Genomic DNA, 17,173 nt, shown 5'->3' on the forward strand with positions numbered 1-17,173 from the left:
GATAGTTCTGGTCCTACAGACAGCTGGTTCAGAAGGAACCAATTATGGGTGGAGCCCACAAGGGAGGAATAAGCAAGTTGAACTGAACTCAGTTTTTACTACACATCAGCTGAAATGTTAAAGTAAAAGAGAAACTTACATTGTATGCCTTGACTATCAGCTGGATAATGTTGTTGGAGTCTTGATGTAAAATCTCCACTGTCGTTCCGGGAATTAGTGCTGTAAAATTCTTAAAAACAAACACAGAAAGATTCACAAAATGAAATACAGAACATGGGTTAAATTGTGCTCTCAATTCTACCAGTGTAGCCATTAACCTCAATTGTTGCTTGCACGGGATGGAGGACACAGTTTTGCCCAGAATCTATTAATTAGAGTACATGATACAGTGTAATTTTAATATGGAGCACTTGACAAAGGAAATAGGAGCATTATGGGTCCATAAAATGCTAATCAAAATCTACAGCCAAAGAAACTGGCCAAATAATGATCAGTAACCCACTCCCAACCAACCAAGGCCCACACCCATTAGATGGAGCAAGATCCAGTGGATTTGAACTTGTGTAAATGAGAGCAGAATTTGGCACACATTCCTGCCGTACAAGAAGCAAGCCTTGGATTGCATCAGAGACTGCTCTGGTGGATATGCTAGTTTGCACTGAAAAGGGTGTGGAGAATGAGATAATAAACCATTTAGCTCTCTGTGGGTTACTAGCATGATTTTGAAATTACCAGCATTTACGATTGTCCTGCCTTTAGTGCAAGGGATGAGTTTCTGGGATAAGGTATTTTTTTAAAACCTGGATGCAAACATTTATGAGAGCACCTTCCATGCAACCATTTGCCCCCTCTCCACTTTATTTTTTATGCTGAACAGCATGGTTTCCTTCTTTAAAAAATAAAAATTAAAAAGGCAGCAGTGGTGGTAGGAACCCAGACTCAGTTTGTGTGCGTTTCTAGAAATCCTTGAGACTGAGAATAGAAACTCTACATGTGTTTTAGCCCAGATACTATTTGAATTCCCTCAGAAAAAATATTTTTTGCTTGAAAGCTCTGGATTTAGTGATGGAAAAAATACAATCAGGCAGAAACACCGTGCGTTCTTAGGTAATGGGATTAAGTAATAGCAGTGGGGTGAACAGGTGTGTGCTCTCTCAGATGCTGAATGGCTGGCAACTTTCCTAAAATCAGGATCAGACCAGAGTCTATTTTAGGTATTCACATGATCGTAAACATTTATCTGTTTACTTTAAGACGCTTACGTGCTTTTCACTGAAACGACAAGACTTTCAGTGTCTGCAGAGGCACAACTGGGTGAGTTCAACTTATGCAAGAATTTCCAGGCTTTACAGCACAGCTCTTGCTCACATGTATTTAATTCAGAGTTGTTCCTCATTTCCTCCCACACCAGCCTGCTTCATTCTATTCCTGTTAGAAGGAAGACTATTCCAAGTGTCACTAACGGCTCTTTCCCCACCAATTGATCACATAAAAACCATCTCCCTGCTGGGTTGTTCAACAGCACTTACCTTGTAAAGTATATAATGAGCTTTTGTCACAGCAAATATGAGATGAATGTTGTTTTCATCCAGTTTCTCCCCAAGAAGTGCTAGGGAAGGATAATCCTAGGAAAACAGATCAGAAAGACTCATTTGTGACACAGAAACAAAGAGCAATTTAATGTTTATTCTAACTAGAGCAGCAGATTTCCTTATGGAAACACAGCATGTGTTATTCTTATGCAGAGTCCTTATAGTGTAGCTATAGCCAGAAAAGTGACATATTCTCTCTGTATATGTATTTCTTACACACCTATCACATGCAAATGCCAACAAAATCAACTACAGCAAACAACCCATCTGAAACACTGATCTTCCCACTCTTTACTTTGCCATCAGTGAGTGCATGGATTTAAATTAATTGCTATCTTCAAGAAAGGGAGATGAGGCCATTATCTGGGGTTACTGTCATGGGAAATCTACTGCAGAGAGAGAGAGAGAGAGAGATCTGACATTATTTTGCCCTGAAAGTGGTAAAATCCATTGTCTGCTCCTTGTGTCTTAGAGTAATGACAAGAAAATAAGCAGCTTAACATCAGAGTTTTAACTTTAGCCCTGCAAAGCCCACATCGATGTGGGGGAGTGAGATGGATTCTATGTGGCCCTGCACACCATCAATAGACCATCTGCAGGATCTTCACTGTGTTGATTAAATGAAGACAACAGAAAGAGGTTGGCTGGAATTTCAGATCCCAGGCTGAGTTTGCAGTTAGGGGAGAAAACCCCACCATCTTTTTACTTGCAAACTGATCAAGTTTAATTTGGAGCCAGTGAGATGAAAAACATGGAAGCCCGTGGATTCCTTCTTTGCCAATTTCACAATATAACGCCACACCAATACACAGAAAGTAGGAGTGACCAATGGAAATGTAATTTTATTTGTTACAAATTCAAACAGGCAAAACAAAAATTAGCTTGCTTCAAGGACTCCAGCCTGTTGTCATAAGGCAGCCAGCCAGGAAAGCCTGGCATAATGAGGGTGGGGAACCTTCTATGTACATTCAGGAACACAACAATCATTAGGGTTTGTAAGCAGCAGAATAAAGCGTAGATCTGCAGAACACTTGATAATTACACAGCAGACAAGGACTCATTCACCCAGGAAGTAACCTGCAGTCTCCTCTGTTGACTCACTTGTAATTTCCAAAGAAAGAAAGAAAGGTTATTTTGTCTATTATCATTTAATATTTATATAACTATCAGACCCAGAAGCCCCAGTCAGGAACAGGGCTACATTGCGCTAAATAATGTACACACAGGCCCTGCACTGAAGAGATGACAGACAATCTACTGCACATGTACTAGAAGAGGAGTATGACATTTTACATTTTCTTTACACTCTGTGGACGAATCTTGCCATGATTTGGGATGTCAAATGAACCTTTCCCGTGTGCAACTAACCCTGAGGGGTCTGCAGGCTTGAAAGTCTGTTTAGCCATTTTTGGATGCTACAGGAAACAAGGGGACTGGATGGGAGGGATAGCTCAGTGGTTTGAGCATTGGCTTGCTAAACCCAGGTTTGTGAGTTCAATCCTTGAGGGGGCCATTTAGGGATCTGAGGCAAAAAAAACTGGGGATTGGTCCTGCTTTGAGCAGGGGGGTGGACTAGATGACCTCTTGAGGTCCCTTCCAACCCTGATATTTTGTGATGGCTCAGGGACTTGGCAGTGCAAGAGGAGTCTTTCACTTGTAGACTGCCGACTCAAATGAAGCCCCCAGAGTAGTAGGGAGTGCAAGTTGTTGACATCTGTCAAAGGGTCCTGCAAGATCAGCTCTTTTAATAGGGGTATTTTGAAACCAAATAAATAAATGCAAGGAATTTGCTGACACTCAAAGGTTTCGAAGCGCCCAATAAAAAGGGAACCCAGCACACAGAAGGCACTGTGGTTTATTCTCACCAGCTGGTTGGACGCACTGTATTCGTTCGCCTCATTCAGGTGACACTGGCCATCATGTGGCTGGACCAGTCCACCTAACTTCCCGTCCAGTGCTACGTGTGGCACATCGTCTGTCGTGAAGACCAGCAAGTGAGAGGCCTCTTTCCGCCAGCCAATCTTCTCCTGGGTGGAAACAAAACCAGGAGAGAGTCATCAGTCTCCTTTTCTGAGCCAAGTGCTTCTCAGGTTGTGCTGTGTATTGTCCCAGCCCCACTCCCATACAACAGAGGAGTCTCTGTTATCACTGATTAAAAGGATACTGCAGGCCTAGCCGCCGACTCTTGACCAGGGATAAAACTCAGGAACCCCTTTGGGTACCATTTCCCAACATTTCTTTCCAGTAAGATTATTTAAAAAGGCACTAGGAGGTATGTACATAAGTGAACCATCCACCAGACCCTCTCTATGCTGCTCCAGGAATAAGCATTTCAGCTGCTTTTATAGCCAAAGGAGACCTGCCAAATTCCTCCAAACACAGTAAATCTGATCTTGTTTCCTCAGCAACATGGAATTGCCATGCTGCTGCAAACAGCATGGAGCGATAGTGAGAGCTGTACTCATAATGGATGGCATTTTCATTAAATACTGATCATAAAAAGCTATTCCGAGGTGTAATACACCAGATGAGGTCTCTACCCATATAGCACTCACACCCCATACACAAACTCAGTGTAGGTTTTTACTTCAGAGTTAATCTGGGCTCTTACTTGGTGTCATCGTAGGGCTACAACTTTGTCACCGAGGTCATGGTGGTCAGAGAAATCATGAATTTGAGCAACATTCATGAAATCTTGGCAGTGGCTGCAAAAACACATTTGATTAGGTCCCCAAGCCAAGTGGCGTTGTGATCCTGTGCACCAGGTAGCAATGCCTGGGGTGGAGAGCCAGGTCCAGACACATGGGACAGGAGCTGTCATTATGGGGTGAGTGTGGCGTGGGCTTGCTCTCCAGTCCCCCGGCAAACCCCATCCCAAACATCACCTGTTGTGTCTGTTGATGTAGTGGAAATTACATTATTTGGTGACCTTTTCATTACTGATCCTTTTCTTCCTGCATCTCTACTATGAAATTAACTAAAAATTTCCCTGCTAAAATCAGAGCCTTTTTTATCCCTAACTGTTTTGGACCAGGATGTAGGCGGTCTGGCCTACTAGTTAGAGCAGGAGTCTGTTCTAGTGGGCAGTGCAGGCAGCCAGGTTGGGGAACAAAGCCAAGGCTCATCACCAGAGGCAACTGTCAGTTACCAGAGCCAGGAGTCAAGCCAGATCAAAGCTGAGGGTCAGAGCCAAGGTCAGATGCCATATGCCAGAGGCAAGGGTCAAGCCAGACTCAGGGACAGAAATCAGAGGCCAGGGTCGGAGCCAGGACTGGTCATGGACGACTGGAGTCGAGGCATAAGGGCAGGAGGAGAGGCAAGGATTAAGCATGGTGCAGGAGCATGGTGGAAACAGGAGTGAAGGTGGGCTAAGGCAGGAGCCAGAAGAAGACCAGGAAGCCGGGTGCAAGAGACGGACACAAGCATGGTCCAATGGAGCACCACAGGGAACCACCTTGTTACTCAGACAAACTTCCTATTCCTCCTCCTGGGTTAAATAGCGTAGTTGGACCAATCAGTGGAGCTGGGTGATCCTCCAATCACAGCTCCTGTGGGTGGTGCCTTGGCTGGGGCTATAGCTCTAGTAGATTCTCAGCCCACCTGGTTTCAGTAGCCATTAGATGGAAGCTAGAATGTGGTAGCTGTCTGGGGATTCTCTTGAACCAAGGCCACCACACTAACTCTCCTCCTGTCTGCACACAAAACCCTCCCATCCGAGTTTGGTGGTGTTTTACACCCAGGTTAGCTGGCTCATCTGGAGCTGGGGGCTAAAACCCAAGTGGTGCTTTCACTTGAGCTGATAACCTGCCCATTTTGCAGTGAGGACAGGGGTCTGGGGCTAAACCACACAAGCACTGATAGTCCTCCAGTGCCTTCCCACAATTCTCCCATCTGCCCAAAAGGACAGACACGTTCTCCCACAATTCACAGGGAAAGTATCACAGAGCAGCTCAGCTTACCTCTGCACAAAGGACCATGGGGTAGGCCCCCAGAAGCCCTAGTGACATACAGTGAGAGTGCAGCACTAGTGAGGACACAATAATGTGGGTGGGGCTGTGCAGTGAGCCTGCTCACTATCAGGCTAGGCTATACCCAGATGCCAATCAACCACATTAACTCTGCAGGGAAGGCACATCCTTCAACAGAGAAATCCTCCTAGCTACCTGGAGAGAATGCTCACTCAGGCCATACTCTGACTGGCTCATCCGAGAGCCTGCAGTACGGGCTGCAGAACAGCGCCAGGAGTATCCCTTGCTACTTATGCATAAGGGCCAGACACAATTACAGTCTGTGCTCAGGAGAGCACAGGGACTGCTCCCTCTGCACTCCTCCATGGAGGCAGGGCACTGCGTGGGGAAGTGCTCTACCCTATATGTTTCCATCCTTTGGAGCTCCGGGAGGCATTCTTCCTTCATGATGTAAAATGCTTCCCTGTCCTCTCCTAAGGCACTCCAGCTCTGCACCACCCACAAAAGCACCGCTGTGCTTTTAAAAGCACAATCAAGGTTTAGATCCCCTTTTTGGGGCACCTGTAAGGCAAGAATGGCATTTCAAAATTCATTGTTGCTGGTTGTTAATCCATAATGTTACAGCACATTCCACCAATGCTCCTGGATTGCATGGACCCCAGGCTACATGTAGGTGCAATTCAAAGCCTAGATGATTGCACTAACAAGCCCTAGATACATATGATGGGGCAGAACAGTCCCAGAATAGGCCCTCCACTCTTAGCTTCTCCCTTTGGTGCAGTGGAGTCCAAGGCTGGGATTTTCAAATACACCTAAGCAGTTTGGGAGTACAAGTTCTCTCGACTTTGACAGACACGTGTTTTCATGAGTGATTTAGGCACTTCTGAAAACCGCAATCCAACTCTGGTGAGCTCCCTGGTAATTTCAATATTTCAATTCAATCAATCAAAGAAACAACTTCCCAGTTTATATTTCTCCTTTTTGACATGGTTGCTAACCCGAGGTTTTCATAATGGCATTTCTAAAGAGCCACACAATGAATATAAGATTGTAGGAACAAATACTTGCCAGTCACGTGGCTAACACACCAGTCTCACTCATTCTCTCTCCCACCCCCACTGTCCTGGAACAGGCACATTCCAGCTCATTTTGCAATGTGCATTTTTGATCTGGCAAGCACAAGGTATTTGACAGAACTGATCTCTTGGACAAATGGCAAAAAAAACTTCTCAGCAACATGCAACTCCTCACGTACTGGAGTGAAAAAAACCACTTTAATGTTAAACCATATCAAGCATTGGATGTGCAAGTACTTTGCGATACCTCCCTTCTCTATCCCTTTGGGAGGTCAAAAGCTGACATAGTTCGCAGGACTGAGTCCAAAACAACCCCAATGAGGTTAGAAGGATTAAGCTAGAGTTTCATTAGCTGTGAAACGTGTCTGCATAGACAGAACTGGCTGCATTTAAAAAGTGGTTATTAGGCCATTCAAAAGTATGCTGCTTCTATTCATCGGACTATTGAGACCATCTTTAAATCAAGAGCCGACTCTCTTTTAATGTAGTTTCCCTTATTCTTGTACTTAAGCCAAACACAGGGAAACTTAAAAAATGACTTTTCTTTAAAAAGGGAAAGAGATTTTGTACTAAGCCAGACAAATCACACTGGAGATTTCTGGTCCAATTAATAATAAGCATAGTCCCCTGGAAGAAGAAAACTGGCCCAAGATTTTGTTTGAAGAAAAAAACAAATGTTGATATTTAACCATTTACCTGTTGCCTTTGTTAGCTAAGGAGCAAAATCTATCACCTGAAAGGGTTGGAGGCTGCGTTAATTTTCAGGCTCACTCATTTTTGTATTTGCAAAAAGCAGGGCTCTGAACAAGTGCATTGGTGCCCTAGACAACACTGAAGTTTGGCATTTAATTCCCTTCCCTGGCTGCTATCACCTAACCCACCATTTCACCCATCCTTCTCCTGCCATCTCATCCTCCAAAAGGACACCATTTTCTGCCTGGTGAGCAGCACCCATGAAGGGCCAAATCCTGAGAGGTATTAAGCACCTTCTGGCTCCCACCAATTTCAGTGGCAGTTGAAGGTGCCCAGAACCACTCAAGATCTGGGTCTAAATTTTCAATAGCATCCACCAGTTTTAACCCTCTAGGCCCAATACTCAGGGAAGCTGATCCCCTCACAGCCTCAGCGCAGATCAATGGGAGCTGCAGGCATTCAGCACCGTTGAGGAGTAGGTCCCAGATGTCTCAAATTGGGCGCCAAAATTAGACATGCACATTATTTGTAGCAAGAAAACGGATGGTAACTGGAAAGGGAAAGATGCCTCTATGAATTGTAAGTTTTTCACGAAAATTCCTATTAACTAGAATCTTTGCTGGTGGTGTGGCTCACCGTTCACTGGATAGGGAAGACATCGGGGAAAGGTGCAACTCTTGTAGCTTCCTACCAGATCTGGCTTTAGTAGCCACGTGCTTCCCAATTATTCCCGGAATGAAACTAGCTTTTCTTTCTAATATATGACTTGTGTTATGGACAGGCAGGGCTAGACCCAAGGTTTGTGGAAGGAAGCCATTAAATACTCCCCAAAGTAGAGGAAGGTCAGGGGAAGTTTAAGCAGTGCATATATATATATTTAATATGTTTATTTTGGCACTAACCTTTGACTAAGTTAAAGGTGGCAAGGGCATGTGTGGAGCAGGAAAGGAGACTTTCAGGGCAGGGAATGCATAGGAGGGGAATGGAGAGGAAAACCAAATTGCGGTAGGGCTGCCAATGCACTGGGTGGAACTACTAGGAACCAGGAGGACATGTGAAACCTGCACAAGGCCAGCCAACCAAGTGTACGTAACCAGTTCAGAGGAAACCAGCATTTCACACAGCCTTAAGCAACTACATCATAAAAGTGCTGAAACATGCAGCCAGTCATTCTTCAGTAGTTAGTTTCTATCATGAAATGCAGAACACACTGCTCCGTTTATGATCATAAAAACATCCAACCAGACTTTAGTTTATTTCTACCCAGCTAACAATTTGAAAAAAAAACATGGAGATATATTTGTGCCCCCCCCCACACACATACTTTTAAAAAAAATCTATATCCGCGAGACAGAAGGTGACCTTACAAAAGGAAGGGATACAGGGTCTGATCTCAAGCCAAGCGACGTCAATAGGAGCTTTTCCATTGGTTTCAATGGGGTTTGCATCAGGCCCGTAACTCCATGAGTAAGCAACATTGCTTCCTCTAGAGAGGGAGCAACAACTGAAAGCATAAAGCAGCAACGAGCTTCAAGCCTTCTGTACTAAAACCAGTATTTCCAATGGTAAAAAAATAAATCAAGCCTTCACTGCAATTTTAGCAGATCCCAAGATCTCTGAACTCTGCTGGAGAATGAAAAACCAACAAATCTTATACCAAATTTTTCAAACTTGGATGCCTAAAGTATCTAAATTCCTATTTAGGCACCCAAATAAAAGAGGCCTGATTTTCAGATGCACTGGGCACTCTGAGCCCCCAGTGAACACGTGTAGAAAAACAGGGCATTTTATTATTGTGATATAGGATCTTTAGAAGCACATATATGATTTAGGAGCACAAATCCCAGTGGCTCTCAAAGGGACTTGTGCTCCTAAGTCACTTAGGCACTTCTGAAAATATTGCCCTAAAAGTTAGGTACCTAGAGTGGGATTTTCAGATATGCGCCAAATGTATAGACATGAATTGGAGGAGGAATGGAAAGCAATGAGTTCGGGGTTTGTTTCTAAGTGATTTGCCCTTTGTACTGCTCAAGTCAAATTTCCAAAGGGAAAATATATATATAACCAAGCAATCGGGACTAATTACTCTTATTTTCTTTCTGCAGCTCACTTCATAGAACGTAGGAGTCACAAACTTCTTAGGCATTGACAATATTTGTACTTTTAAAATTAAACACAGCAGGAAGCCAAAAAGCTGCAAGTGGAAAATGTAATTACAGAAGACTGGTTAATATTCCTGTCTAGCCAGTTTAGCCTCAGTATAAAAGCTCATTGTGCCTGGCTTTTTCATTGCCTAAGACAGTTAGCCCATCCGTGTTGATTTTTACCATAACATCTTTCAAAAAGAAGCCAGATGTTGGTACGGCTATTAGTTTGTATTTATTGTACAAATCTTTCCCACTCTAGGATCTAAAAAAAAAAAAAAGAGCGAAATGAGACCGGCCAAAAGAGTAATGACTCGGGGATACAGAACTTCTCAGACAGCTAAGTCAGAAAAGCAGCACTGTACTAGGCATTGAATATACTTAAATATTTAGACAATTTAGATATTCAGAGACTAGCACTGCCTCCAAATGTGGGTATCCAACCTGAGACACCTTAAAAAGGGGCCTGATTTTCAGAAATGCCGATCAGGAAAGTTGGGCACCCAAAAATCAAGGCACCTAAAGATCTCTAGTCTAGTCTTTTGAAAATCTTGGCCCTGTAACTGGGATAACATTAAGGGAAACACGTGAAGTGCAGGAGCCAGATGCCAAGCAAAACGCATGTATAAGACATGAAGATACCCATACCGACTGCCAAAGTGACTGCTGATATTGTCTGTATTGTGTCCCTTCACTGTGAGCAGTGGAGGTGTCCTGGAGATCCCAGCCACACAGTGGGAACTTGGCCATTTACACCACAATTCAAGATGGTGCAATGTGCATTGACTTCCCTGGTTGACCTGGTCTCCTAACTGGCATGGAAGGGATTGTCAGTGCCATGCCCCTTCTGTCCCACCTCCAGAAGAAGCCAGTAGTTCCTCTCCCCTTACTCAGGAGGATCTACAAAGAGCTATCCTTTCCATATGGGGGGAATAAATATTATCACATTTTAAACAATCATAACAAAACCTCACCTGGGGTCACCTGGGGTCAGTAGGAAGTGAAACTGAGGCCATAAGCACTGACAATGGAATCAACTCTTACAGCTCTAAATTCACATCTGCAAGGACTCACATTCTTTATCCCTTTGAACTATGCAAGATACTAATGGTTGTTTTCCATACATAAAAATCTACAAAATAATAATAAAAAACCCCTTTCCACTGTATCTTTGTTATGTACTCTCTGCAAATTTAATCGTGATTTCCAAGAAATCACCAAATGCTGAAGGTCTTTTTTCTATTGCAAGAATAGAGTTGAGGAAAGCTCCTAAACCTCCTTTTTGTTGTGCTTTAAAACTCAAGCAGCACAAGCAACCAGTGACTCACCTTGCACACAGCAGCCTGCAGGATTGCATCAAAGCCACCTTCTGGAGCATCTCTGTTCCGGGAAACCTTCTGTTTCTGAACTTCTTCATTGAAACTGTCCACTTTATCCGTGAGGGACAAGAGATGGCGGAATCCAAAGGATGGGACACAGTGTGGAAATAACTTGTAACTGGAAGCAGAAATAGAGAAACAGAAATGAAAGGGGTGTGCTTAAGTGCCCTGAGGACAGAATGAGGAGCTAGGAATTGCAGAGCTCTGTTCCCAGTTCTAACACAGGTAAGTCCCCCCAGACAAGTCACCCAAAGCCAAGTGTTCCAATGCAGCTTCTCAATTTGATAACCCCCAGTTCTGGATGCTCAACTAGAAACACCTCCCAAAGAGCAGGAATTGTGGTTGCTCAGCACTCCTGGGAAAACTCAAAAGTTGAGGCACCCAAAGTCAGAGGCCACTTTTGAAAACATGGGCTTCGCCGTTAAGTTTTGGCTCCTGTATGATAGGGCTAGGATTGCTTTATCACTTAGGACTGTTTGAATCTACAGCACACTAGCTGCTGCACCATGTAAGCGATATTAGAAAGACAAAACAAAGCAATGAACCAGAGATCTGAGCATGATAAACCAGAAGGCTCAGGGCTCTGGACCCAGCTGATGTCACAGATTAGCATGATGTCTAGGAAACACTGCCAACTCCTGGTTGAGCACTTCCACCCTGATGTCTAACATGCTTACATTACGTGACATTCATGACACCTAAGCAGTTTTCCAAATTGATAATCATCCTTATTATTGATATTGCATTTAAAGCACCACACAGATATGAACTAATTCATCCCTACAGCATCAATCTGAGGCAGGTGAGTAACTATTATCTCAGTTTTCCCAGTCCCCGGGTAAGTCAGTGGCAGAGTTGGGATTAGAATGCCCTTCAGCCCCTGTGCCAATTCCACCATGTTACTCTGCTTTTGGCTCAAGCACTAGGTTTTGATTGGAGTTAATATCTTCAGCCCAATTGATTGTGTCTCACAAAACACATCACATGTGTAAGCACTGCAGCTTTAGCTCTCAACCTGTTTTGCTGGGGTAGGAGATTTTCACAGTTTAACAACTTCAAACCCAATTAGCTAACATTCTGCAGCCTAAACAGAGACTATCTTTTAGTGCTAGGTTAATTACGTGGAAAAAACAGTGAATGCACGGGGGTTTGGGAGGGGAAGAAAAAACCAATGATTTTAAAGTAAGTGAGTCTAGAGAGTAAGACTTTTACTGATTCATTATTAACTTGTAAAATAACCCAAGAGAACAATTAAAGGCCTTTGGTGCCAGCTTTATATTCAGGGCACCATTTGACTTAACATAGCTTAAAAGATGCTTTTAATAGGCCGAAGATTCTTTTTTAACATAACCCACTGAGAATTCAGATTCCTTACTCGCCAGTCATGAATGCAGGTGTACAATGTTCAGTCTCCAGGGACCAAGGATAAGCTCTTTTAACTGAACTTCAGGTATTTATCACACTGCTATGTACATACCCATATGTAAGTGCACTTTACAGTAGTGATTGTATTGTGTGCAATGACATCATCTACCTTGGGTACCCTACATGCAGAAGGGAACAAATCATCCAGTGAGGTTTCTAGCTTTGTAGGGTTAAAAAAAAAAAAAGAACTAGATAAATTCATGGAGGATGGGTCCATCAATGGCTATTAGCCAGGATGGGCAGGGATGGTGTCCCTAGCCTCTGTTTGCCAGAAGCTGTGTGACAGGAGATGAATTACTTGGTGATTACCTGTTCTGTTCATTCCCTCTGGGGCACTTGGCATTGGCCACTGTTGGAAGACAGGACACTGGGCTAGATGGACCTTTGGTCTGACCCAGTATGGCCATTCTTATGTTCGTATGTACATATTTGCCTACCGATTTAAAATGCATGATGGCGCACAGGAAGAATGAAGAGAAGAAAGAGGATATAAACAACAGCTCAGAGGGGCCTGCTATATGTACAGGGGATAGCATGGTGTGATCACTTGTGATCAAGCTTTTGCTCAGGGTTCCTATTCACTTATAGGGGCAACTCAAGGTGTTTGTGCTCTTCAAAGCCTTGACTTATCTGGGGCTCAGCAAGAGGCTCCTATTGCTGGCTCTGAGTAAAATGCCTGGGGGGCTAGTAGTCAGATTCTATCAGCTGAGGACCCTCTCACCTTTGAGATCTGCTCATCTTGGCACATCACCAGAGCCCCAGGCTAGTGCACATCAGGGCAGGGAGAAGATGCTGAGTTAGCACTGGGTGTGTTCGTTTCCCCCTACACATAGTTTTATGGAAATTTACGATAGTCACTTGTTGACATGAACCTGACTGAGCCAGAGATGTGGGCTCTGGAGAGCAGCAAAATAAGAAACAGACCACGGAAATAGAAATAAATAGCATATATTCATCATCACCGCATGCTCCCCAAGCCTTTACACTGTTCATGTCAAGACATTGTACATGCCAGTGCATAAAGATGATTGTTTCCTAGGTCCTGGTTTTTTAATACTGTCCCTGTGACAATTCAGATCTTCAGGTGAGTGATGCTGGGTTTCTGTTCATATTCTTAGAGGCCAAATCCTGGATCTTGGGATGTAACCCAAAACAAGGCACACATTAACACTGCAAAAGCACCAGAGCTCGGACTTACTCACACACACACACATCGCGTGAGCGTTCAGAGTTTGGGGCGATTCAGAGCTCATACCCAGCTCAGCACAGTAAGCGCTGAAAGAAACGGGCCACCCCACATCAGCTGCAATCTCTAAATCCTGCTCCAGAAACCATCTGCAAGTCAGTATCCAGAAAGCCTGCAGAGTGGGAACTCTACTGCTTTTGGGTAGCTAGGAATGGGGCAAAACAGTTGTGCCCCCAGTTCCACTCCTGGCTGCAGTTTTTTGGGTGCCAGTTGGCAGAGAGCTCGGGATTTTTTACATGTGTCTAAAAACAGCCAACCGAAAAGACCTAACTCCCTAATAAGCAAACAACCTGTGCTCTGCAAGGTAAACATGGCAATGCAATCCACTTCTATGGCAGCAATCAGGGTACAATGGCGATCCAGAGGAAAACAAACAAATAGACAAGAGGAGAAAGAACAACCCTGAAGCAGGCATTCCAGCCAAACCACTCAGATTTCTCAATGCCTCTTAAATCTCTTCCCAACCCCCCACAGCTGCTTTGGACACCTCATAAAGGTGAAGAATGTTATGATATAAAGATAGTCCGATCTAACAGGAATGTGCGCACGATGGGAAAGAAGAAGGCAGCAGCTCTAGGCTGATTTAATTAAAGGACTGCAACAGTTTGCAACTTCTCACTGCATACTCAGTTCCCCTTCCTCTTATTCCCCCTTCACCCTCCCAATGTCTCTTTCATTAGCACTGCATTTCACTGGATATAATTAATTTAATCGTATCTTATCTGTACCTCAACAAGCTCTTGCAGATCTGATTTAAATCCCTTTCCCAGCCTGCCAGAAATGTGAGACAATGGCAGTGAAGATGGCTGAGCATGTACGCCCTGGGTATCCCATATCTTGGTGGCAATAAGCCATCCCTATGCCCTGGAGCCTTGTCGACCGCATCAGGTGAGCACAGCATTCAGAAGCATGGGCTTTGACTGAGTGACCCAGGACAGCCTTCAGAGTGAAAGAAAACATTCATCCCCAGAGCCAAGCGTTCATCCTCAGCCAGTGTGGTTTTCGCTGCATCAGCATCCCAAAGTTGGCAACACAGGATACTTTACTTTAAGCTAAATTGAATGAAGGCCACTTTAATTCTGAATAAGTGCCTCCACACAAGGGTTTAATGCGGTTTAACTAATCCACTTTAAATTCACACTGTTAGATAATTTGGATTAATTTTCCAAAGTGTATCCCTACAGTCAAATCTTAAATCTGGTGTAAGGATATTGACGTCAATGGAGTTACACCAACATTTAATGGGCATGAGAACCAACCTGTCCTGGGGTGTATATACCCTATTCTGGCCTGGCAACCCAGGAGCTAATGCAGGAACTGCCAGTCAACCCTGATTGGCAGCCCCACAGCAGCTGGGAGAAAAAAAAGATCTGGAGAGCAGAGGGGTGGGGTTAGGGTGACCAGACGTCCCGATAAAATCGGGACTGTCCCGATTTTTAGTTCTTTGTCCTGCGTCCCGACTGATGCACGGCTGATATTGCGGCTTTGGCCACTCCAGCGTTTCTTTCTTTTTTTCTATTTTGCTTCCCCCATGTGTCCCGATATTTTGTCCATTTCATCTGGTCACCGTAGGTGGGGCGGCTGCCAGAGGAGCAAACAGGCTAAAGAAGGAAATTCCAGCCAGCAAGCAACTGAAAAGGTGCCCAGAGAAGGGACAATCACATCTATGAGCTGGAGAAGCCTACAGAAACCAAGGGAGGTAGGAAGGAGCTCAGGGCACAGTGCGAGGAGTTGCTGAGGCCTGATTCTTCCTGCCTAAGGGCCCTGAGCTGGAACCCAGTGGAATTGGCAGGCCTCATCCCCTACTGGATCCTTGGGAGACATAAGAACTGAAGGGGTTTCCAGACCCCCCAAGCACAAGGACCCATTGACCTCGCCAATTATAAGGGGGAAACCCACACACCGCAGCAGGCCTGAGGCTAACACCCTTCATTGCCCGATTGGGACTACCACAGAGATTCAGGCAAGAGGAGATGACTGACTGTCCTAACAGATTGAGTGAACTCTGGTGCAGTGCTCCACCTGGCCAAGGGAGGAGTTGTTGCTTCAGCATACCCACTCACACAAGCCATTCAACATGCCTTCAATGACCACCTGACATTACTCCCCCCGCCCTCCCCCCAAAAGTTTCATTGTTAGAGGCCAGCCAAAACGTCTCATGTCATCTTTGAATTGAGGATTGCAGTTCACATTCGCACCCATGGTTCTGAAGCCAGACCTGTAATTTTGGTTCCAAATCAAACCCAAAATAGACAGCAAATGTTTTTCAGTTAAGAGTTGGATGGTGCCAAAATCTCACAAGAAATGTTGTTCTTTTATGGTCTTTGGCCTAAGATAGCAGAAGCTCATAAGAACAGTTCACCCACTTTGAGTTGACTCCTGGCCCTGAGTGAGATAATCCAGATGGGAACAGCACATCCTCAGACCATCACAATTAATTTGGAAGCTACACATATGAAAACATGTCTACTAATGTGAAGCACTGACCAACCAAAAGTTTTCCCAGAGACTGCTGGCTCCAGGAACACAACTGTTCTTGGCATTTTCATGGTCAAGGGGTCAAGAGTTGCTGTGGGTGGGATTTTCAGAAGTGCTCTGAATTGATCTAACACTACTCCCACTGAAGTAAATTGGAGTTTTATCATTGACTTTAATGGGAGAGTGTTAGTTTAATGCTGAGCACTTTTGAAAAATCTCACCCCACGTGTCTAAAGCAGGAGCATCTGGCCTTTTTCACAATAGCACAACACCACATGTAGTTGGTGCCCCCAAAACAAATGCGGGAGGGGGTTTGATGGCCAGAGGGTGTTCACATGTCCAGCAAATAAACAAAATTCCTGTCAGAAAATGCACTAACATTCCTCTCCTTTTCTGCCAAGCCAGACTCTAAGGGCCTGATTCTTCTCTCACTTAGACCAGTCTTCCTCTGGTATAATTCTACAAATTTACTCTATTTTACACTGGTGTAGATGGAAGATTTCAGGCCCAGAGTCTCTAGGCAGAGCAAACCAGAGCAAGGAAGGCTCTGAAATGACTGCAGAGCTAACAACTGAGCTGTATGGATGAGCAATAGCTTCCGGACTCCATCCATACTCTCTCCACCCGCTCCATACCCAGCATCATCATTAAAGAATGAAAAAAAAAAATAGCAACAGTTTCTAGCTCATTATCTTCAAAATACTTCAGAAGCATACATTAGTCCTCCTAAGACCAGTCCTCCCAATACCCCTGTAAGGTAGGCAAGTATTAATGTGGTCTCCATTTTAAAGAAAAGAAAGGGGAGGCAAAGAAGCTGAAGTGATTTGTTGAGGGCCACAGAGTGAGTCAGTGTCAAGGCAGAATTAGAATTCAGAAGTTCCTGCCTCCTGGTCCTTTGCTCCAACCACACCTATGTCTACTCCTTCATCTGAGCATTCAACTGCACTGAAGAGTCTGTTATAAAGTGGGGGTTTTGCACATCTTGATGTTCTGCTGCTCCTGAGCTGTAAAAAGCTGTCCTTCTTTGTATAGCACTAGAGCATTACAACAGTGTGGCTGTGGGTGCTCAGCCCCTCTGAAAATCTGGACATAAATGTGTGTAATCCAGCTGACTCTAAAACAGCAACAACAAATCAAATCTTTCAATAATGGCCCAGGAGAACACCACTGAA

General features: G+C 44.3%; 1 protein-coding gene across 1 annotated transcript in view; it reads right to left on the bottom strand.

Moving 5' to 3' along the window:
* Window positions 1-17,173, bottom strand: part of ITGB5 (integrin subunit beta 5) — a 116,120-nt gene that overhangs the window by 64,420 nt on the left and 34,527 nt on the right. The window contains exons 5-8 of the mRNA XM_073305158.2: window positions 10,802-10,970; window positions 3,458-3,619; window positions 1,530-1,625; window positions 140-229 (exon numbers count right to left, since the gene is read on the bottom strand). Of these exons, the coding sequence (XP_073161259.1) occupies window positions 140-229; window positions 1,530-1,625; window positions 3,458-3,619; window positions 10,802-10,970 (517 nt within the window). The remainder of the gene's footprint in view (window positions 1-139; window positions 230-1,529; window positions 1,626-3,457; window positions 3,620-10,801; window positions 10,971-17,173) is intronic.

Source organism: Lepidochelys kempii, chromosome 11 (assembly GCF_965140285.1).
Source record: "Lepidochelys kempii isolate rLepKem1 chromosome 11, rLepKem1.hap1, whole genome shotgun sequence".
NCBI classification, from domain to species: domain Eukaryota; kingdom Metazoa; phylum Chordata; order Testudines; family Cheloniidae; genus Lepidochelys; species Lepidochelys kempii.